The 23,805-nt window shown below is 55.7% G+C and overlaps 1 protein-coding gene across 3 annotated transcripts; it reads left to right on the top strand.

Moving 5' to 3' along the window:
• Positions 1 to 8,900: 8,900 nt before the first annotated feature.
• On the top strand, positions 8,901 to 21,302 carry Lrrc32 (leucine rich repeat containing 32). Of its 3 annotated transcripts, none has more exons than XM_028877473.2 (3): positions 8,901 to 9,001; positions 13,231 to 13,325; positions 17,457 to 21,302. In XM_028877473.2, exons 2-3 carry the CDS (start codon positions 13,239 to 13,241, stop codon positions 19,359 to 19,361), a joined length of 1,992 nt encoding a protein of 663 aa, XP_028733306.1. In that variant the 5' UTR covers positions 8,901 to 9,001; positions 13,231 to 13,238; the 3' UTR covers positions 19,362 to 21,302. The 3 variants fall into 3 exon arrangements, with proteins under 3 accessions (XP_028733306.1, XP_028733308.1, XP_028733304.1); XM_028877475.2 differs by lacking the exon at positions 8,901 to 9,001 and adding an exon at positions 9,043 to 9,617; XM_028877471.2 differs by lacking the exon at positions 8,901 to 9,001 and adding an exon at positions 9,655 to 10,969.
• Positions 21,303 to 23,805: the final 2,503 nt, after the last annotated feature.

Raw genomic sequence — 23,805 nt, 5'->3', positions numbered from 1 at the left:
TCCTCATCCTGGGTCCCCCTTCTCTCCACCGCACACCAATCACCCACCCAGTCAATCCACCACAGCAGACTCCACCCTTCCGCTTTTGGGGGATGAGATGGGGATGGAACCCAGGCCTGGGCACATGCAATCCTCCCATCTAGATTTCGACATTGTCCTAACCTCCAGAGTCCAGTTGTGAGGGCAGTGGTCTCCGTCAGCCCTCTTGCCTCCATCTTGTTCCAGTGTACCTGCAATTCAGACTTCACATGTGTGTCGCTTTTCTGTTTAGCCCCACTGCTGGTGGCCATGAATCTTCACCAAAACACTCCTGCCAGCAGCCCCCTCCCCCTGCCTGTCAGCCCTCCCCATCTTTGTGGTTCTTGCAACCCTTAGTCAGCTAATTCCAACTAGAAGGTTGAAACTGCAAAGAGAATTCCTGCCAATAGGCTCTGGAGACTGTCCCCAGTCCCCGCTGAGTCAGGTGTGGGGTGCTTCTAGCTTGAGAGCATCACCATACCCACCCAAACCTTCTCGGGGTTGTCACGCTTGGAGTGAAGGGGGGCTGGCACCAAGCGGAGAATGTTCTCCTTCGTCTTCCTCTGTGTCTGCTCTGAAACCGGATCCAACTTCCCAGTGGTTCCCCTGAGAAATAGGGAGCCTTTGAAGATCTCTGGGTGCCCTAGAAGAAGGCCACCACCAGTCACCACACAGCCAAGCCTGGCAGACTCCTGCCCACGTCAGGGCTCGCCGGAGCTTCTCCTTGGCAGTACTTGTCCCCTCTGCAGCCTCTCACCAGCAGCTGGTCACCAACTCCTCTGGACCACTGGCCCAGCCCCGCATCTCCTGGACTAATCACTGCGGGACTGGCCACAGAGGCCCAGCAACTCGTGTGTGTGTGTGTGTGTGTGTGTGTGTGTGTGTGTGTGTGTGTAGACAGAGTTGATGCTGATGTCTTCCTTGACCTCTCTCTATCTTAGTTTTTGAGACAGGGTCCCCACTGCACCCAGAGTTTACTGATCAGGCTAGACTGCCCGGCCAATGAGCTCCAGTCTCAGGCTCCCTATTGCTAGAATCAGAGGTGCCTACTGCCACATCCATCCTTGTATGGGGGTGCTGGGGATCAGAACTCAGGTCTTTGTGCTTGCATGGGAAGCACATTACTGACTTAGCCATTCTCCCAGCCCTAAGGCCTGGACTCCTTAAAGGCCTGGCATTCTCCTGGACTGGGCACACTGTGAGGCTCTCATGGACAGCCCATAGAACGTCTTTCATGTCACCCAAATCAGGGGAACATGGATGGGGTGTGTGGAACTCCATCTTCTCCATAGTCCCATGAGGTAAGCAGGGGTCATCTTTTTAGATGAAGGCATTCAAGCTGGGTTCAAGGTCACCCAGCCACCCCATGGCAGAACTGAACCTCAACTCCAAAGCCACCTGGTAACTCCACAAGCTACAGAGTAATGAAGAGACATGGACAGCTCCACCCTGCCCCAACAGGGAGATAGAGTGGGGACCCTGTGGTGAAATGGGAACATTCTGGAATGAAGGCAACGGAGGAACCAGTTAGGCCTACACAGATGTCTGCATGGTGGATACAGGAACTAAGGAGAGCACTGGGGACAGAGGTCAAGGTCAAGCCAATAGTGTGAGTGTCAGGCTGTAGGAGAGCATAGGGAAGGCCAGAAACCCAGGACGATTTGGGCTTCTGTCCCTGTGTGCACCAGCAGCCTCCACAGTTTCTCTCAACCCTCCCACAGTGCCCTTTCCTGGCTCCTGAGCCCAAGAAATACAGACACAAGGCACCCTATGGGCCCCTTTTGCACAGTCAGCATGGAGCCCTCCAGCCCTTGCCTCTGGAATTTTCCATGAGAGAGAGGAGGTGGGGAGCAGAGAGGGGGGAGCTGGAGAGGAAAGAGAGAGGGGGACTGGGAAGGGCTTTTGGTGGAGATAACTGGGCAGGCTGGGGAGAGCAGGAAGGAGAGAGGGGACAGAAGAGGACATGTGTGGGTGTGTGATTTGGAAGGTGGTGTGAGCAGTCCAAGAGACAGGAAAGTGGGAAAGGTGGTGTGAGCCTTACCCCCAAGTGCCATCACAGGCCTTCACTCAGGAGAGTGGCCTGGTCCATGGCTGCCACAGGGACATAGGAACAGGAAGGGGACCTTGGACTAGAAAGCCATCCTGGGGAAAGGTTCCAGCTTCAGAGGGGGAGGTGGGAAGTAAGAGAAGACAGAAGGGAAGGATGCAGACCAGTGGCTGAGGAACTAGGCACAGAGTCCGGGCATGGTAGCCCTGGCCTGGGGGCACTGAGGAGCTGGAGGCGGCAGTGGGGAGCAGGAAGACAGGAGAGCAGCGGGCTTTCTTCTAGGTCTGGCTGGGAAAGAGGGCTCGGTCCCTACGGATGGAAAAATACACAGGGAGAGCCACTGTCTAGAATGTTCCTCCCTCAGGACCTGTGTCTGCCAGCCGGCAGCACAGCCAGACTACCAGGAGGCTGGGCAGACCTGTGAGACCCACTTGGACAAGGTCAAGTTTGTTCTGGGGAATGGAATTGAGACCTCGAAGCCCAGTGTCCTGCCTGCTGACACACACAGGAGTGACAGCCAGCAGGCAGGAGCCACATAGCCTGGAAGAGGCCAGAGAGCAGAAGTCCTGCAGGCCCATAACCACATCCAAGCTTCCAGAGCTGGAGAGGGATGACTTTGGGAGGTCAAGCATCCATTGACTCAGTCCAACCTCCTTGTATCTGTCTGAATGAATCACAGGATCCCCAAGACTGCTGCAGTCTGACTGATGCCCAAACATGTCTTCTCCCCTCATTCCCTTAGGTACCCCAGGAATCAGCCCTCATAAAAGATAACTTGGTTATGTGTGGTCTAACACTGAGAGAATCTGCTCATGGGCCCTGAAGATGGCTGCCCAGTTCCTGTGAACTGTGTACACTGTGTGTCTGAGTATATGCGTGCTTGTACATGCAGACAAGAGGCTTTTCTCCACATCTCTGGTATATGAACCAGGGGTTTGGAAAGCTGGGACATTTTGTCTCTCTGTACACATAAGATGTGAACAATGGTTTGCATTCTGTATCTAGTGTATGAGCGTGCATTATGTGTGTTCAGTGTACGTCGGCGGTGTGTTCTGCACAAGTAATGTATGTTTGTATTGGATTTGTGCAGGGTGTGTATCTCTGTGTGGTGACTATGTGACTTGACTTCTGTGTGTGTGCGTGTGATGTATATATATGTTCATGTTTGTGCAGGTGCACACACATGCTTGTATGTGTGTGTGAATGCCAAAGGTCAAAGTTGGGTGCCTTCCCTGGCCACTCCTCACCTTACTTATTTGTTCATTTTTGAGACAAGGTCTCTTACTGAGCATGGATCCAGCTAGACTAGCTAGCCAGTGAGCTCCAGAGATTATCTTGTCAACCTCCTCCATTCTCCAACTCCCATCCCCCAGCCCAACCCAGCACCGAGATGCATGCCACCACACCCAACTTCGGTTCTGGGGACCCAAGCTCATGCCCTCACCCTTGATCAGCAAGCACTTTAACAACTGAACAGTCTCCCCAGCCCTGAGATGGTTTTTCAGGGCATCCCCGTGAGTTTGAGAGGTTGGTGATGCTGCATGCCTAGTGACATTTTGTGTGAGGTGGCAGGCTTTGTTTCTATGGAAGCGTTCCTGAGGTCTCTGGCTGTCTCTGCGGCTGTGTGTGGAAGGCACATGTGTGCAGGGGTTGCTTGCTGACACACAGGGCTGGGTCACACGAATGCGTGGCTCTTGTGAAGGACTGTCACGGGGTTGGGGAGATTAGTGATGTAGCACAGGAAGTTGAATCTGCTTGCTATCTCCTGGCTCTGTGGTCTTTAGCTGGTCACTTATCACCAGCAAACTGTCTCCTTCAAAATGGAGATGATGCGATGATGATGATAATGATGATGATTGAAAAACCCACCTCATTAGGTGTAGTAGGGCTTGACTGAGCTATAACTCAAACGCTGCCTGGCCTAGCCTTCCCTTCCCAGCTTGAAACCACTTCGGGCAAGGAAGACTCGTGACCCTGTAAGCAGACCTCCCTTACACTCCCATCCCTTCCTTGAGTTGCCTCTGCCTCACAGGTCAAGGCTGCCTGGCTGTAAGAATTGTAAGAATAAGGGATGGGACACTTGCAGCGTCTCCCCATTGTCCTTTTGCCCCACAGCCCACTGTCCCCCATCACAGAACTCCATGCCCAGAGCCATCCTAGACTAGGTGCCTCTCAGAGGGAGGTCCGTGGACCAGCAGCCTCAACACCATCAGCCTTCTCTGGAGATGTAGATTCTGGGGCCCACTCCAGCCTGCTGAACCACACTCCCTGGTGGGGGGGGGGCAGCAATCGACTTGAACAGGACTCAAGAACTCTCGTGTTTATGAAATGTGGGAGCAGGACTCCACCTTCTCTGAAGAGGCTTCTGTGTGAGCCCCCGGGGGCCCCACATCCAGTGTGAAGCATGGCAAAGAGAGAGAGCTGGCTTGAGAGAACTGGACTCTCCCCGAGTGGCCACAGGCTGTGGTCACCTTACTGACCTAGAAGGAGAGGAGGCAGGTGGCCTTCTCTGAAGTGTGGGAAGGTGCCCCCTACCTGTGGTGATCAGCCTGGCTTGTGGGAGGCAGAGTCCAGAGGCTCTGCCAAGTGTGGGACTTCTAGCTGTCTGAGGAGGATGGGGCCTGAAGATGACTGCAGACAGCCCAGCCAGGAACCTGGCGTCTGGTCTCCATCTCGGCAAGGAGCCTCAGGGAACTTCCAGGACAAAGTGCCCAGCGTGAGAACTTTGCCAGGCCACAGCCCCTCTCCCAGCTGCTGGGTGCATGAACCCTGAGGGGCAAGGCCTCTCAGCTATAGTTCCCTCCAAATCAGGTCTCCCTGGTCCTTCCTCCATGCTGGGACTCTTCTTCCTGTCACCCACAGAACTCAGGCTTTCCCACGAGGAAGCTGACACTACCTGCCAGACTGACCCAACCCTCCACCATCAGCTTTCCTCAATGCCATCAGCTCCCCACCGTCCTTGAAATTGGGCTCCCTTCTGCAGAGGATGATCTTGAGTCTCCAGTGAGGATGCTGAGCTGAGGATGCCCCATTCCCCTGCCCTCCCTATGGAGCCCAGTTCCCATCACTGCCAACCCTAGTGCTGCCTCATGGACCATGGATAAAGCCATGCTGTGCTACCGTTAAGATGGAGCAAGGCCTCATGGGATCTGACCTTCAAATAGTTAACCGGGAAGCCTGTGAGCTGGGTCCCCCCAGTTCCCAGCAGTCCCCGGCCACAGTATTGTGGTTTCACGGTCCACGGCTCAGCACAGACGCCCTGTGAAGATGTGTGTAGTTTCATGTTTGTCTTAAAAGTTTTCACTTGGCATCTCGCCACTCCCTGGGGGCCTGGGGAGCCTCGGGGGGGGGGGGCTCAGTCAAGGTGCTCACTGCCTGGAGGTGCTCACTGCGGGGACTCAGAACCTGGAGGCCTCTGCATGGATGACTCTGACGGCCACATGTTCCCTCTGGGGTCAGCCAGGCTCAGTGGCCTGCAGGCTTCAAGACGACCTGCCCTGCCTGTTGTATGAGTTAAGGCCAGAATCCCTAAGCCTGTCCCTAAGAGGGGCCATGATGCCCAGCCAAGAGGGGAGCTCCAGGAAGGCCCCTCCCCCGACCCCATCCCACCGCCCTCTTCCCTCACTAAAGATTCCAGTACAAACGACACACCTAGTCCCTCTGTGGGTTTGTTTCCCTGGCATTCCCCAGCATTGGCCTTTGGCTTCAAACTCCCTTCTCTGTACAGCTGACCCCCGGCTGCAATGATTGTACTTTCTTGTCGTCCCTCCAAGAGACATGGTCAGAGCCGTGACCCTCAGCGGCACCGTTAGTGCCCTCTGTGTTTAAGGGAAAGCAAACGGGGGAAGAACTGGGGGAGCCAGCGTTCTGCTCCAGCAGTCAGGGCCCTAATATCAGCTGATGGGGAACTCCCTGACTCCCAGGAGCCCCCATGGGTGCTAGGCAGGGGCACGGAATGAAGACAGCCAAAGCTGAGCACTAGCCTCTGGGGCAGGAAGGAAACCGGTGATCAGTTGCTGACCCCCAAGCTGTGTGACCTGAGACAGTTTACTTAACCTCTCTAAGCCTCGCTTACTAGTAAATGAGAATAAAGACACAGGACTGGAGCGCTGTTGGCGGCCATCTTTACTCTGGTATACCAAATAAGGAGGACTGGCCCAGAGCAGGTGTTCGGCAAAGAGCAATGGAAACATCAGGGATCCATGTTGTCATGATCCTTCTCATTCTGTTCTGTAGGTAAAGAGGGACAGGAAGTCAGGGAGGTTTGGCAACTTGCTCAGAGTCCCACGGGATATGTACAGCATTGGCTTTCTGGATCACTGGCTCCTACATGTGTCCTCAATGTCAGCCTGCCTGAGCAAAATCCTCCTAAGGAGCCTTGAGCAAGACTTAGTGTCTGAGAACCACATTCTCAGAGGGTGAGCAATAAGGGCCCAGGATGAGATGGACCTTCTGTCCAGATGGAAGCATTTCCATAGAATCACCGAAGCTGGTGTCTGGCCCGCCACCTGAGAACCACACTGAAAACACCCAGTTTCTGGGGGATGCAGGCAGTACCGGAAGGAAACAATGGGGAGCTGCCCTCCACAGCCTTAGAATAAAGTACCCCCCATACTGCCTTGTTATCAGACCCTGCTTAGATCCTGGCCTCTCTCCCCTGCAGGCTCGAGCTCTGCCTCCTGGATGAGGCCGTTTAACCCTCTGGACCAGTCACTGTCCTTGGTCTCCCTCCTCAGCCTCACATCTGCCCACAAGAGAGGATGCTGAACAATTCTATTTCCCAGCCTCCCAGGGCCCACCAGGGATGGGGGGTTGGGAAGTGGTGTGTGTGTGTGTGTGTGTGTGTGTGTGTGTGTGTGTGTGTGTGTGTGTGTGTGTGTGTTCCTCACTCGTTCTTTTTTTTTTTTTTTTTTTTTTTCGAGACAGGTTTCTCTGTGTGCTTTGCGCTTTCTGGACTCATTGGTGCCCGGCTGCTCAAACTCACAGAGATCGCCTGGCTCTGCTCCGAGTGCTGGATTAGCGTGCGTCACCACCGCCCGGCTTTCCTCACTCGGTTCTTAACCAAGGCTGTTTCATGCCGTCTCCCTGCCAGCCGAACCATAGGTTTACCATTTGTTTCGCTCCACAGAAACAAGGGGAAGTCAGAATAATCAAGCCACCTTCCTGAAGTCACACAGTATGACAGCTCAGGGACAGAGCTGCAGGAGGTGGGGGAAGAAGAGTCCCAGCTTGGTCTTTGGACCCAAGGGACCACTATAGCGGTGGGCATGCTTGGCTGCCCCTGTATCTCTTACCTCTTGGGGAGCCCCATCCGGGCACTGAACAAGATAAGACAGAACCCCATGTGCTTCCTAAGCACAACCGCAGCCTCTGGCGGCACAAGGGAAGCAGGCCGCTCATCCTGTAGCTACGGCACCAGCTTTGCCCTGCCCCCACCGTAAGCCAAGCTCTAGGGCAACTCTGATAGAGTAAGACAGCATCGGGTCCTAATGGGAGCGTAGACAGGGAGAGCCCAGTCTGCCTGGATCTCTGTGTTCATGTTCTGCTCATGCTGCAGAGTAGCCATGCAGCCCTTTCATGAGCCCCTCGACTTGAACCTGAAAAAGGTCTCCACCTAATTAAAGCTGCAGATGAGGAACGTTCGCTAAAGACCCCTGGGTGCCGGCCCCAGTCTACATGGGTTCATCCTGTCCCGTCCCTCCCACTTTGCAGAGGGGAGCTGAAGTTCAGTCTGAACAGATGCTACAGAGGAGATCCTAAGGGATGAACCGGGACTCTGGGGGCTCCTGGGGCGGCTGTGGGCAAGCAGGAAGCTTGCCAACTCCGACCTTGCTGCATCCCTCACCTGCAACCGGAACTGACTCCGCTCCTCATAGCAACAGGGGCTGCCTCCTTATGAGCCTGACCTCGGGCTAGGTCAGGGCCCTGGACACTGGCCCAGGGACTGTCCTCTCTGGGTTGTCTGTCCTCACTGCTCAGGACCATTCCATGGCGGACTAGATGGGAGGAGAAGGTCCAGCTCCACTCCTGCTCACCACAAAGCCTGGTTAGGATGGGGTGGATGGCCCTGCTCCCAGAGCTGCGACCATCAGGGAGAACACCGTGACTGAGGAACCAGGCCTGGAGGACAGTGGCAACACTCTACTCCCGGGAACGCCTGTCTTTCCAGTCACACGGTGCCAAGGATCGAGAAGGGCCAAGTATCCTGGAAAAAGGAGCAGCTTTGGGTAAGTCGTGAGACTCTCAATATGCAATTTAACCTTACCAAGCCTCAGGTCCCCAAACTGCACACGGGGACCTGACCAGTCCCAGCCAGTTGGTTTTTCCATGTCTTTTCAGTCAACCCGCACCCAACCCCTGGCCTCAGTTTCTCCATCAGTTAGCTGGGAACTTTGACAGGCTTGGAGTTGACTTGAAGACAGGATAACCAAGGTACGGGGAACCCCCTCAGGGCCGTCCCAGGGCCAAAGAAGGGTCACTTCCTTCGAGCTGTCGGTTGTCAGTCACCTCTGGGTGGCCTCTGCCCGAGTGCGGCGGCGCCAGGATTTCCTCCGCGGACTTGTGATTCCCTGCACCCCAGGCCTCGCGGGCCCACGGCTGCACGTGCGGCGGCCCGGGCCTAGCTTCTTTCGTGATCCTTCCCTCTCTCTTTCTCTCTCGGAGTTTTTTGGCCCAGCGATTTTTGGGCAGAGGGGATGGAGGCTCCGTTCCCAGATGTTTCACCAGTGGAAGGGCGGCGGTAGGACCCCGCGGCTCGTAGTCCCCCAAGGGGCGTGGCCGGGCGGACAGTGCTATTTAAAGGGCGGGCGCCGCCCCCTCGCGGCCGGCAGGCAGGAGCGGCGCTGCAGCGCCGGCCTCGGCGGGCTGGACCCCGCGGGCTGCGCGAACGATGTGCTGCGGAGGAGCCCGGCGGCGGCGGCGGCGGCGCTGAGCCAGGTAGGGGCGGCAGATAGCAGCAGTGCCTCCGGAGCTGGGGTTGGATCCTCCCTCGGTCCCCAGGTCTTCGTCCGTCTCCCCCAGGAAGGGCTGAGATGGGTGTTCCCATTTGACAGCTGGGAAAATAGAGGCAGGAAGTCCCGGACGTGCCTAAGAGCACACAGCCAAGCAAGCAGACCAGGGTTTGAATTCAGGTCTCCCCGAGGCAGACATGGACTTTCCACTGCGCCGCTGTTGTCTTTGGAGGGGATACCCCAGCTCTCTTTGGAGAGACTTGAAGCCGACCTTCTTCACGGGTGATAGATGGGAGGGACCCCTGCTCCACCTCCACCCCGACATTCTGCATCAAAACCACATTCCTTCGGGTTAAGGTCTGATTCCCCCGAGATGTGGGATGTCTCCAGAACGGGCTGCCTTCACTAAGTGATTCACTGCCCTGTGAGTCTCGAAGCTGCTCTCCCAGGCCCCCCTTGCCAGTACGTCAGAGCACACTGAGAGCATTACCCGCCCAGTGTGCTCCTGGGCAACTTAGGAGGGAAGTCTTGGCAGTTGCTTTGGAGACAGAGGGGCTGGATTCTGATCCTGACTCTTCTATTTACTGTACAAGTGACTTTGGGTAAGTCATTTCTCTGAATCCCGTGTCCTGGGAGAGAGTCCTACAGGGAGCCACTGGGGTCTGCGCAGCACTAAGGGTCTGAGGATCTGCATGAGCCCGGGACCAGAAGATCTAGGGGCCGGGGGCAGGCACTTCACCTTCCTGAGTCTCAGTCTTCTGGTTTCTAAATAGGAATTACAGTAATCACCACACTTGGCGGCAGTGAGAATTTAAAAGACCTGAGATCAGTCTAGTCCTTAGAAAAATGTGTAACCTCCTTGCATAGTGGGGCCAGTCTGCTTTTGATGATAGGATTGCCCCTCTTATCTGTCTGCCCTCTCTCTGTCTCACACACACAGTCACACACACACACACACACACACCACACACACACACACACAAGCACATACACAGATAGGCTTTGACATTTCTCCATGTCAGAATCCAGCCACTTGCCTGCAGACCCAGGACCTCTGTCCTAGCACACCTCACCTGGGATGCTCAGCGCTATTGGTTCCTGTACCTACTGGGAAGGGCCCTGTAGTGTCCCGGTACCTTGCTGACCATGCTCCACCTGATCATCCCCACGGCTCAGGGGGGACAGTGGTGGAATGGGAAGTGGCGTGTGCCACAGATGGCAGATGGGTCACCCAGATGGAAGAGGTAAACGAGCTTGCTCTGGAGACCCAGACGAGCTAGTGGTGGGGCTTGACTGTAAGCCTGGATTCTAATGCCCCGTCCTCCCTGTGAGGTCCTCCCTGTGAGAGACTGAAGTCCTCGGATGCTGGGGAGGGAGGAGGCACCACAGGGGGCTTCTTTCTACCATAATTCTGTGGTGCAGTGGGGACTGTCCCTTCTGGATATGCAGAAGCCTCGTGCTGGGGTAGAACAGCGCACGGGAGCGATAGAGCCCCTGGGCATCTCCACCTTAACTAACCCCGGGTCCTAACATCCTTACTGCCTCAGACCGTCTGCCCTCACTCAGGCACTTGTTCCTTGAGAGAAGGTTAGTGAGCATCTACCTAAGGAATGAAACGAGCAATAAATGGGTCTGCAAATGGGTGTCGGGGAAATGCAACACATTGGAGCCTGCGCAAGGGCATTCTGGGTAGAGGGAGCAGCAAGGCAGAGAGAGCCCCAGGCAGGCCGAAAGTTCCTGGGGTGTGACCGAGGAGTTTGCTGAGGAGAAGACGGTAGTAGAAGATGCTGATGGGATAGAGTGTGAAGCCTGGACCGCTACTGGAGATTTCAGAGTGACTCGTAAGATCTGGCATGTGATTTTGAAACGTCACCGACTGCCATGTATGGGACGGATTGTCCAGTCCTGGAGGGAATCGAGGACGCAGGGAGTGGAGTCAGCTGCTGCAGCGAAGGTGGGCAGCTTTGAACCTGGACGGACAGGGAAGTAAAGGGGCAAGGAGACAGAGGGAGGTGGGGGACCTCCCCTCACCTGCATTCCGCATTGGAGACTCAGACGCAGGTGGGCCATCTGGCTGCCCCGTGTCATGAGGTCGTCCCCAGGAGTACTTTCCTTTCAAGGGGTGGGGAAGTATAGTGGGGTGTGCTCTGTGTTCCACCCCGGGCCACCCAAGGCTCAGCAACTGTGAGACTCTGAAGAACACAGACCAGCCATGGGGAACCAGAAAAGGCTTCCTGGAGGACATGGCATCCAAGCCAAGCTCCACGAGGTGGGGAGGTATTCAGCCGCAGGGGCAGCAAAGAAAGGGAGGGCGCAGGCAATGAAAGGTACCCAGAGGGCCAAAGGAAATACATGTGTTCAGGACCCAGAGTGGGGGGGATGATGAGAAGCCAGGTGGGAGACAAGCGCTGGCCCAGAGAGGGCCGGCTCCCCCAGGGCCCCGGAGATGAAGGCCAGGGGTTTTCATTTAGCTCTGAGTATGCTAATGTCAAGCAGGTGGGGACTGCTTTTGAACCCAAAGAACAAAATTTCCTGTGAACTCACAGCCTGCAGTGAGAGGAGAGTGCTGTGGGGCAGGGTTGGGCTCTGGGGGAGCCAGGAAGGAGAGTTGAAAGGGCCACACTGGCCGCTGAGCTGCGTGCATGTCTCAGCAAGATAACGGCAGAGCAGGCTCTGACCGCCAAAGAGCCGGCAAAGGTGCAGACCTGTCTGTCCCAAGGCCACCTTCAGAGTGGCAGCTCTTAGTCTTTACTGAGCACCCGCTGTGGGAGACCTTCAAGTGCAGAAGGGCCCAGACCCACGAGTCTCAGCCTGCCACCTCGCTGTGTCGTCCTAGCTGCGTGTGTGTGTGTGTGTGTGTGTGTGTGTGTGTGTGTGTGTGTGTGTGTTGCTTAACCTCTCTGAGCCTGGTTTGGGTTTGGTTTGGGTTTTGCATTTGTTTGTTTTTTCCCCTTCTATAAAATGAGAAGTGTAAGAAAGTGGAACTGAGTCCTCGTGAGGATTCAAAGAGTTAGTAATTGTCAGGCATGATCATGGAGGGGTGATATGCTGTGACATTTTCTTAGAATATGTCCTCATTTATCCTCAGCCAAACTTGGCATGGTGGTCATTTACCTCCGGAAACAAGGTCAGAGAGATAGTGTGGCCCATGTAAGATCACACCGAAGGCGCCTAGTGGAGAGGAGGGAGCTGCTGGCTGTTTCGGCTCTGACTCCTGTGGTCCTCCTTGTGAGCACTCGGCGTCCAGGCTGGGATCTCTTCGGTCCACTGTCTCATCGCTATTTCCCAGCACAGAGCTAGATGTGAGATGACATTCAGTACGGGAGTAACTGGATTCATTCATTCGTTAATTAATTAAATGAACAGGCCGATCTGTCTCCTCGGCACACGGCTCCAGTCCACAGGGATTCACCCCTGCTAAAGGCCTCTGGGGTCCTCACGGGCCCCCACCCTGGCTGCTTACACTGCAATGGACCCGTGGCCTTGGGCGGCCATCGCCTTCAGTGAAAGTAGAGGGCTGGCAGCCTACTGGGGTGGGGCTTCCTGTCAGTGCCCTGGCCAGCCCCGAACAATGACAAGAGAATTCCAACCAAAAGAAAAATGTCAAGATGAAGGAGAGTGAGACATTCCATGTGGGGCCTGTGGACCTGGGATGGGGGCTGCCTGGGGCCTGAGGGGAATGGGGTTTGAGGCCTGTCTCCCTCCAGCCAACCTTGCCCTAGGGTCCCTTTGCCTCCTGAGTACCCCTAATTTTAGCACCCCTAATTTTTTTAAAATTACATTTTATTGATTTGAAGGGAGAGGGTGTATGTAGAGAGGGTAGTGAAGTCCAGGAGTCAGTTTTCTCCTTCCACCATATGGGTCCCAAGATCAAGCTCAAGCCATTAGACTTGATGGTAAGGGTCTTTACCCCAGGGCTATGGCAATGGCCTTGGGCAGGCCTTAGGTAAACCCAAAGCAGACAGGTCATGCTTTGCTTTAAAAGTCTTGCTTCCCCTGAGTAATGACTAAGCTTGGCCTCAAAGTCGCAATCCCTGGCCTCCTACCTCGGCCTCTGAAGTCCTAAGACACCATTCCTTTCAGCTTCCCTGAGTGGTGGAGCCCACATGCCTCCTGCTTTCAGTTCTGGCCCAGAGTCCTGGGGGAGGGCAAGCGGGTGCTGCCGGCAGGGCAGGGAGCGGCGGCCTCACAATTCCTCTTTCCTCTACACCCTAGGCAGAGCCATGAGCCACCAGATCCTGATCCTCCTGGCCATGCTGACCCCGGGCCTGGCTATCTCTCAGCACCGAGAACAAGTGCCCTGTAGGACGGTAAGACGCCTCACAGGCCGAGTAAGGAGTGCCTGTCCCATCCTTGCTGGGAGGGGGTGTCCCACAGCCCAGCACAGGAGCAAAGGTTAGGGGACCCAGAAAAGGTTAGCGTTGTACCTTGGTATTTGTTGAGCATACACTAGACTGTTCAGAAACGTGCTTACCCAACAGTCTTGTTCTCTTTTTATAGAAGGAAAACTGAGGTTTGGGGAGGCTAGGTGACCTAACCAAGATCATTCGGCTAGGGACAGTGGGACCCACTGGCTCTCTATTCCCCAAGCTGCCTCTGTTATAGGCAATTGGTCTTGTGGGAGCTACTTCAGGAAAGGAGCTGGGAAAGAGGCAAGCTGGGAAAGGCTCCTCTGCACTGATCCTTCTGGGCACTGATCCCCTCCCGACTGGGCTCCTGGACTTGGCCTGCCTGCTAGAATGCCCCTCACTCATTACAGCCAGGTCCAGTGTCACCTTGTCCAAGAAGCCCCCCCCACATTGCTGACTGACTCCTTCAGCCCAAGCCTATCTTACCTGGCAGACCAAGAGCTCCTTGGGGACAGAGAACAGGCTTGACTTCTGTTCTTTTCCTATTCCAAGGCAGGCAGAGGCTAAATGTAGTGACCCTGTGGGGTGCAGGGGAACGACCCTTTAGGTCAGTGCTTCTCAACCTGTGGGCCATGACCCCCACAGGGGTCACATACTAGATATTTAATTATGATTCATAACGGTCGCAAAATTACAGTTATGAAGTAGCAACAAAAAATAATGTTATGGTTGGGGGTCACCACAGCATGAGGAACTGTATTAAAGGGTCACGGCATTAGGAAGGCTGAGAACCACTGCTTTAGGACACTTGTGAAGCAGGGTTAGGGATGGGACAGCGCCCCCCCCCCAGAAGGGACAGCTGCTTAAAGAGGACAGGAACACCAGCAGCCACCTGCCAGCAGCCCTGTCCTGGGGTCTGTGTGCTCTGCTGTGGCCCCCACTTCATCCTTGGAGCCTCCTGAGCGTCTCATAACCCAGAATAACGGGAGGAAAGGCTTCGGACATCACCACATGCCCAGAGACTGGGAGGACTGAGGCCCTACAAGGTGAAGGGCTTTGGCCCCAGCAGACAGAGGGCATGGGGCAAGGGCACCCCAAGAAGCCGAATATGACAGACAGGAAAGGACTTTCTGAACCATCAGGAAAAGACACGTGACCCCGAGGGCCCCAAGGATGGAAGGGACAGAGTCAGGACCAAACCCAGCCAGCCCCCACGCTGCTCCCTGCCAGTGCCATCCTTACGCAGGCTTCTCCTGTGTGTGGATGGAGTTGGATGGCATGGCCTTTCCCCCATCAGGAAGAAAGCAGAGCAGTGGCTGACACCGCAGAGTGAGGAGGGATGCTGAACCATAGCCGACGCTCATCCTCTATCACCTCGGCACCAGAGACTCCTGGCAGTCAGTCGGAGCTTGGAGTTCAGGGGAGAGAGGGGAGAGAGAGAGCTGAGGGAACCTCCTGCCCTCACGCTCCTTCTGAAGTCTGGGCTGGATTGGAGATGTGGGGACCAGGTGCTTCCCTGGACCCCTGCAATATCTGATAGACAGTCTCAGGCTCCGCCGGCTCCTGTCATGGTTCCTCTGGAGCTGGTGTCCTGGAGAGCTTTTGCTCATCCAGAGGGGAGGGGACATGGGTGTGGGTTTGCATGGGGGCGTGTGGCTTGTGCATTGCAAATGAAGGGTAAATAGGGCCGGCCAGCCTGGGTCCCTGGGTGCTGAAGGCTCAGCTTACACAAAAAGGAAACCATGCTAGCATCTTGGGTCATCTTGCTGCTGCCTGCAGCAGGTTGGTCCTGAGCACTAGGTGGCAAGTAGGTATCTAATTTCTGTGGGTGGCAGTGGGGGTGTTGTTGGGTCTCCTAGAGCCTCAGTTGGCAGCTTTTCCTGGAGGTATAGGGCTATTCAAGGTACGTTATGCAGAAGGCATCCACACCAGTGCCCATGGCCAGACAGTGCCCTGCCTTGCCCCTCACCTTGGAGTCCTCAGGAGGAGCCTCAGAGCAAGGCCAGGCAGGGATGGCAGGCTTGTGTTTCTTCCTCACTACTTCAGCTACTGGGTTCCTGTGGCCCAGGCAAGTCATTGCCAGGGCAGGCCTTGACTTCAGCATATGGATAGCAGGTGGGCTGGCCTTTGGCTTTAATCTGAATATCCAGATTAGCTCTTTTCCTTCCGGCATTGATTGGATCAAGGCCTCAGCCCTTGCCTTAAGCACAGATGTCTGCAACTCATTCATAAAAGACACTCCCAGAGCACTCCCAAGACATCCATGTCAATCATGCTCCAAGCTCACTGACTGCAGGTCCCCACTCGGTCTTTGTTCAGGGGTGCCAGGCCATAGTAGGAAGGAAAGTTAGGGAGGGCCTTGGTGGAAGAGGTGTTGGGTTCTTGGTGAGGAAGTCTCATGCAGGTCTGATACACACATGTCCAGAGATGGGCGTGGAAGAGTGTGGGAGTGTGGCAAGGCATGATCACTGCATGCAAACTGGATTGAGGTGAGCGGACAGGTTGGGCAGAGCCACAGACAGTCTTGATGGATTCTGCTGTATGTTAAGGCCAAGGGCACCATAGGCAAAGGTTTTGAGCACTCTCTGGGCATTTAGCAGGTGGGTGGTTCAGTGGTGCTGGGGGCATCGATGGAGATAGGCTGGAGACAAGGGAAAAACTAAGCTGGCTGGTTGTAGATGTCACACTATTTGCTGAGGAGGACTGGGAGACCTGGGGTGACAATCTGGGGATGACCAAATGGAGATGTGCATTTGCATATGACCCTTAAAGACATGTTTTATGGAAGGACAAGAGTTGCTGAAAGACCCATGTTCAAATCCCAGTTCCCTCTATACCATCTGGGTGATCCTGAAGTCTCCCTTACCCTCTCCGGGTGATCCTGAAGTCTCCCTTACCCTCTCCGACCTGGACTTTGATAAAAATATGTAATTACATCAGATCACCCCTATACTGGGGCTGTTGTTGATCTGACAGGGTCACCAGTCTAAAAGTCCTGATATATAAAGTAGGTGTAGGGAACGACAAGTTAATTTTTGGGTAAGGAACCGGAGTGTTGATGTGACTTGCTAGTGGTCACTCAGTTAAATTGTCATCCCTTCCCCTGCTCAATCCCCTCACTCCTACTACCTTTAGGGCCTCATACTGGGGCCAGGCCACCAGGAGTGGGCCACCAATATGGGGGTAGATAGCAGCTGCAGAGAGGATTGTGTCCAGAGCCTACCCCACGTCACAAAAGGAATGAGATCTGAGGCTGGGCAGACCAAGTCAAAGTGGCTGGCAGGACACACTGCTGCTTGCCCTGTTGCAAACATCTTTTCCCAATGAAGCTCCCAGCCTAATGCTGGGACTTTATCTGGGATGTGGCAAGGACCTAGATGTGGCCCTGGAAGCTGTGGCCATGTTGCTCCTTGGCTCTGGATCACTCTAAGTGAAGCATAGCTTAGTTTCCCTTGTAACAGGACAATAATCAGCACATATTTATTCTTAGATCTGTCTACTATTTCTCTGTCTATTGCCTCCCTCCTGCCCAGCACCCACCAGACTGCCAGAGGCAGGGCCAGAGAGAAGCATGAGGTCATCAGCTGGGTGAGGAAAGGCTCTAGCATCCTGGGAGTCTGTGGGGAAGCCCCCTGTCTTTTTTAGGGTTTCCATTGCTGTGGAGAGACACCATGACCATAGAAACTCTTATAAAGGAAAACATTTAATTGGGGTGGCTTGCTTACAGTTCAGAGGTTCAGTTATTGTCATTATGGTGGAGAGCAAGGCAGGATACAAGAGGCATGGTGCTGGAGAAGGAGCTGAGGAGTTCTTACATCTTGACTCAAAGACAACAGGAAGTGGTCTGAGACACTGGGCATGACTTGAGCATATGAGACCTCAAAGCCCACCTCCTCAGTGACACACTTCCTCCAACAAAGCTACACCCTCTAATAGTGCCACCCTCTGTATGCTTACAGGGGCCAATTACATTCAAACTACCATGCCTCCCAAGCTTGGGTAGAGTTAGTCGTCTTTCCTAGAGAACCCTGTCCTGTTCTCCTGTCTTGTCCCTATTAATGCCAGCTTCTCTGCCACCCTTGCTCTCTCTAGGTGAACAAGGAGGCCTTGTGCCAAGGCCTTGGCCTTCTTCAGGTCCCCTCAGTGCTCTCGTTGGACATCCGAGCTCTCTACTTGTCTAGGAACAGGCTGCAGAGCATCCTGGCCTCCCCATTGGGCTCCTACACAGCACTTCGTCACCTGGACTTAAGTGTCAACGAGATCAGCTTCCTCCAGCCGGGAGTCTTCCAGGCCCTGCCCCACTTGGAACATCTCAACCTAGCCCACAACCGGCTCGCCGTGGGCATGGCACTGAACAGTGGTGGTCTGGGCCGCCTGCCCCTTGTGGCCTCCCTGGACCTGTCTGGGAACAGCCTGTACGGCAGCCTGGTGGAGCGGCTGTTGGGTGAAGCCCCGAGTCTGCATACTCTCTCACTGGCCGAGAATAGCCTCACTCGCCTGGCACGCCACACCTTCTGGGGCATGCCGGCACTGGAGCAGCTGGACCTCCACAGCAACATACTGATGGACATTGAGGACGGTGCCTTCGAGACCCTGCCCCACCTGACCCACCTCAACCTCTCCAGGAACTCCCTCACCTGCATCTCGGACTTCAGCCTCCAGCAGCTGCAGGTACTTGACCTGAGCTGCAACAGCATTGAGGCCTTCCAGACGGTCCCAGAACCCCAGGTCCAGTTCCAGCTGGCCTGGCTCGACCTCCGGGAGAACAAACTGCTCCACTTCCCTGACCTGGCCGCATTCCCAAGACTCATCTACCTGAACGTATCCAACAACCTCATCCGGCTGCCTGTGGGGTTGCCCCAGGACAGTGAGGACCTCCATGCGCCCTCGGAGGGCTGGTCAGCCTCTCTACTGTCCAACCCCAGCCGGAATGCCAGCACCAATCCCCTCTCCCAGCTCCTGAGCCTGGATTTGAGTTACAATGAGATTAAGCAGGTCCCTGCCAGCTTTCTTGAACACCTGACCTCCCTGCGCTTCCTCAACCTCAGCCGAAACTGCCTGCAATCCTTTGAAGCCCGGCGTGTGGGCTCCCTTCCCTGCCTGGTGCTTTTGGACTTGAGCCACAATGCGCTGGAAGCATTGGAACTGGGCACCAAAGTCCTGGGGTCCCTGAAGACATTGCTTCTGCAGGACAATGCCCTGCAAGAACTGCCACCCTATACCTTTGCCAGCTTGGCTAGCCTGCAGAGGCTCAACCTGTGGGGAAACCAGATCAGTCCCTGTGGGGGGCCAGCAGAGCCAGGTCCGCCAGGCTGTGTGGACTTCTCTGGGATCCCCACCCTCCATGTTCTGAACATGGCAGGGAACTCGATGGAGATGCTCAGGGCAGGCAGCTTCCTCCACACCCCACTTACTGAGCTGGACCTCTCTGACAATCCTGGTCTGGAGGTGGCCACAGGAGCCTTGGTAGGCCTGGAGGCATCCTTGGAGGTGCTGAAACTTCAAGGCAACGGGCTGATGGTCTTGAACGTGGACTTGCCATGCTTCCGCTGTCTCAAGCTCCTTAACCTTTCTGAGAACCGCCTCAGCCACCTGCCTGCCTGGACACAGGCTGTGTCCCTGGAGGTTCTGGATCTGCGGAACAACAGCTTCAGCCTCTTGCCAGGCAATGCCATGGGTGGCCTGGAGACTAGCCTCCGGCGCCTGTACTTGCAAGGAAATCCACTCAGCTGCTGCGGCAATGGCTGGCTGGCGGCCCAGTTACACCAGGGCCGAGTGGCTGTGGACGCTACTCAGGACCTGATCTGCCGCTTCGGCTCTCAGGAGGAGGTGTCCCTGAGCCACGTGCGTCCAGAGGATTGTGAGAAGGGAGGGCTCAAGAACATCAACCTCATCATCATCCTCACCTTCACACTGGCCTCTGCCATCATCCTCACCACGCTGGCCACCTGCTGCTTCCTCCGTAGGCAGAAGTTCAGCCAACAATACAAAGCCTAGGGGAGCCTCTTCCCACTCAGTGTGGAAGCCAGAGGGGCAGAGAAGCTGGGGTCTAGCTCAGGTTACACAGTGGCCAGGGGTTCAGCATCCTGCATCCTGCCACATGGACAGGTAGTTGCTTTCTGAGCTGCACATGTGATCCAGTTGTGGACCCCAAAGTGGGGCAGTGTACTGAACAGAGGATACCAACAGATCTCCACTGAGCATCTGTTTCAGGCCAGACCCCTCTCTGGGCACTAGTAAATGAAACATGTGCCTGCCGTCTGGCTGTCACAGAACCAGCGACTGTGGAGTGTGATAGGCTTGAGGTGGGGAGGCCCTGGGCCCCCAGACCCGCAGTCCTCAGCTGGTCATGGAGAGTCCACCCTGGCTGGCTGTGTTTGGGCAAGGGAGGGCCAAGCCTGAGAGATGATTTGTCTGAGCCATTCCCACACAGAGCTCTGTCGCATCTGCTGATAATGACTTTCAGCCTCTCTGGAAACGAAGAACTTGTGACCAGAAGAGAGAGCCAGGATCTCCTCCAAAGGTCTTGAATCTGGTCTCCTAGGCCAGATTCTGAAGTTCCGGCTGAGCCAGCCTAAAGTGTGGTCACTTGGACTTCCAGCCAGCCCCAGGACAGTCTGTGTCCTGCCCTGGACAGGCCCGTCCCCCTCAGTGAACTCTCCTGTTACACACACTGACCCCAGTGCTGCCTGGATTGCCAGCCCCCTGCTCGGGCCTCCTTCCCTCCCGGCCCCACCCTAGCTTTTGAGCCAAGAGGGAGAGCCTCGGCTATCTGGTTCTGTTTTGCACTCGGCTTAGCAGCTGCAGAGGTGAATCCAAGCCAACTCTTAGAGGTTTCTATGTTATCTGTGTTATACACAAGAAGAAAAGAAGGTTCCTTACATTTCCTTTGAGAGCCTCAGGCCTAAGAGAGATGCCAAAGCCAAAAATGAGTCAAACCCGTGTCCTCCCGTCTCCAGGACCTAAGCCTTGCCAGTGCAGGGCAGGCTGTCAAGTGGACAGGAAGTGGTCCTACCCTAACCAGGCTCCAAGCATCCTTGCTGCACGTACCCACTCCCTCCTCCCAGACAGGCGGCACCCACAGACCCTCTGCGTCTGCCTCGGTGCCCCTCACTCATTTGCAGACCAGTATGAATTCTCCCTCTCTCATCTTGCTCCCACAGTCTCATCCTTCCTCCAGGAAGCGGAGCTGGGAGTTTGACGCTATGGAATGTCACTTTCCCCATTGAGCAGAGAAGGAAAGCCAGGTGGAGGGGCTTGCTCAGGGTCACACCAGCCAATGGCAGAGACCGTGGGGAAAACGGGAGAACACCAGCTGGACTGTTGCACCGTGGTGGACTGTTTGCTTTTTGTGCTCAAGGCCCGGAGCTGGGTGCTCAGCAGCGTCGCCTGTGTGGCTTCATGCTCAGCAGGCGGTCTCAGCACAAGACAGTGCCAGCTCTCACGCCTGTCCTCACCAGGAAAACAAGAAGGAAGACACCCCACCCCACCCCACCCCCGGTCTCTCCACTCATTCTCCAGACCCGTGGGCTACAGGGAGAAAGGGGAGCCCTGGGCCCAGTCACAGAACCTGCTTCATCAGCGCCCCTGTGCCTGGCCCCTGGTCTGCCAGGACACGCGGTAATGTACGAGGAGACAAAACCACCATTCACTCTGCCCAGTTTTGCAGATGAGGAAACTGGGGCCCAGAGTAGGTTAAAGACTCAGAGAACCAATGGGCAGATCTGGGGCTAGAACCCTCACCGGGTCAGCTAGTAGGGTCTAGGTGCTACTGCACACAGCACTCTGTCTCGGCCCGGAGGCCACCCCGTGGCCGCTGTGCCAGAGCTCTGAAAACACTATATCATGCTGCTGTCCCCTCCCAGCTGGCCACTGCCAGGCCCTGGGACCAGCTCTTTGTATAACTCACTGAATGTATTAAAGTATAATTTTGGAGAAGCTGTGGCCTGCCAGCCTGCTTACTTTGGGTTACCCCATACCGTTGCATGCACTGGAATCCTGACCCTTTCTTCTCCCATCCGGGGATTTCATTCCTCATGAGGCACCTCAGGGGACATGGAAGCCGTTGGCCAGCCCCATCCTGGGGTTTGTGCCTCAGCCTCTTTCGTAGCCTCGTCACAACCCGACATCACCTCTGCCCCACCCCAACCCTCAGAAACTGGTGCTGTGCCCCCTTCCCACCTGTCTGCAGTGATGTGTCGGCCCCCCCTGCTTTTGTTTTAAGGTGGGAAATGGTGGGCACAGAGAAAGGCTCGCCCTCCCCATCTTAAAACCAATGAAAAATCCTTGTCCTGCTCTCCCATCCTCCCTTCTCTGGCTCTCCACAGCAGATCCCCTCCCCTCCTCCCCTCCTCCCCTCCTCCCCTCCTTCCCTCCTCCCTCCTCCCCTCCTCCCAACTGCTCCCATGGAGGCATCCAGAGGCATCCCCAGCCAGAGGGCCACGTGTCTCCTAGGGGCTAGAGAACCCAGGGAGAATTTAGTAAGAAGTCAAGATTCAGATTGAACTTGAGAGAGAGAAAGAGAGAGACAGAGACAACACAGACAGAAACAGACAGAGACAGAGACAGAAATTGATGGAAGGAGGAGCTGCCTCCTCACTGAGAGAGACTGAAGTGAGAAGCAGGGACAGACTCAGAGGTGGGCAGCGATGCCTGTCTTGGTCCTTCTGCTTGGCTCACAGCAGCCCTTGAGCTGGTCTCTCGTGGCCCAGCTCAGTACACCACCACCCAGGTGCTGGCCTCTGCGGGTACCAGCCTCCTTTTCCGCCTGCCTCTCTTCCAGCCCAGCCTTTCCCCGCCCTCTAAGCACTCTGGAGGCATCTCCACAGCTGAAGTGGCCCTGGGCCCTCCCTGGATGGACAGCTTTGCCCTCTCCCAAAGATTCCTTCAAATAACTTCTCTGCCTCCAGCCTCTCACCCGAATTCCGGCTCCCTGCTCTCCCACTCCTGGGGGAGCACTGAACTTGCTGTTTCAAGGGGCAGTGCTGGGCTTGGAAGGCACACGGTAGAGGCTCGGTGAAAGCAGAGTTGGACCAGGCCATTGCATGGGCTGGGCTCAGCCCAGGACCTGTGGGCCTCCCCTCCAACAGGATCCCACCAGGCCCCTGACCCCCTTTCCTGGCAAACAGGGGAGCCTGTTCACCTGGCCAAGACCCCCAGTAGGGCAGAAATTCCTGTTTTCAGCGCAACGTGGACAGCTGCCAACTAGGTCATCAGAACATCCGGTTTACTGAGCTTTCAGCCAGTTCTAGGAGAGGGGGCCCCTCCTGCTCTGTGTCACAGGCCACCTGGAGTGTCATGCTCAACTCATCTAGTTCAGTAGGCTCTTAGGGTGTCCCACTCCTTAAGGGACCCTGTGTCCCCCACCCCCAGCTGCCTCAGCATCTCAGGCCACCAGACCCAGGGGCCTGGCCAGCTGCCCGCTGCAAACACCCTGCCCTCCGGACAGCCTGCACGACGACGACGACGACGACGACCCTGGCGGGAGTCATCTGCCGCACTGGCAGCCCCTCTTTGCTGTCCCCCCCCCATTTGTGACCATTCCTAAGGCCAAGCTGAGAAGCTGACGGGCCTTATTCCTACAGTGTTTGGAGAGATTTCTGTTGCATCTTGATAGTCTAGGGCTGAGACCCAAGCCCAGGTTCATCCCTCTCCGAAGCCAGTGAGTTTTTTCTTGTTGTTTTGTCTTCTTTCTGTTATGTTTTATTTAATTGCATCCGTGCCCACGTGCACGGAGATCAGAGTACGACTTGTGGGAACCGGTTCTCTCCTTCCACCACTGTAAATATCGGGGCTCCAACGCAGACTCTCAGGCGTGGCAGCCGATGCTTCTGCCCGGTGAGCCGTCTCGCCTGATTCTTGTTCTTTGGTTTTTTGAGTCATGGCATCCTGTGGTCCAGGTTGGCCACTATGCAGCTGAGAAGGGCCTTGAGCGCCTCATCATCCTGACTTCTCCTCTCACGAACTGGGGTGACAGGTGTGTGCGACCATGCCCAGCAATGAGCCGATGACCTCAACCATTGGCAGCTTCAGCACCTGACCCTCACAGCCCCAGGCTCTTTCCTTCCCTACCGGGCACGTCCCACCCACCCCAACACACCCACACACTCCTGCCACCACTGTCTGACTGGACCACCTCCTCTGTGGAGACGGCCTGGATTGCTTCCTCCTGATGCCTGTATCCCCATGGAACCCCAAGACTCTGGCATTGGATATCTATCTGGTCCACCATCAGATCAAGAGCCCTGGGGGGAAAAAATTCCTACCCAGAGTCCCCTGTTTGTCCCCCGGGACTGTGAGCTCAGAAAAGATTTCCCGAATTAATGAACCCTGCCCTCCAGGACTTATGAACTCTTGGGCTCAAAACCCAGCCTTCAGACAGACCCAGGGGATCCAGAGAGGGCAGAGGGCAGCAGGGCGTGGCTGTCCAGGGGCAGCAAGA

Source organism: Peromyscus leucopus, chromosome 1, assembly GCF_004664715.2.
Source record: "Peromyscus leucopus breed LL Stock chromosome 1, UCI_PerLeu_2.1, whole genome shotgun sequence".
Taxonomy (NCBI): Eukaryota; Metazoa; Chordata; class Mammalia; order Rodentia; family Cricetidae; genus Peromyscus; species Peromyscus leucopus.
Note: the sequence above shows the minus strand (reverse complement) of the source record. Positions and strands in the feature narration are given on the sequence as shown.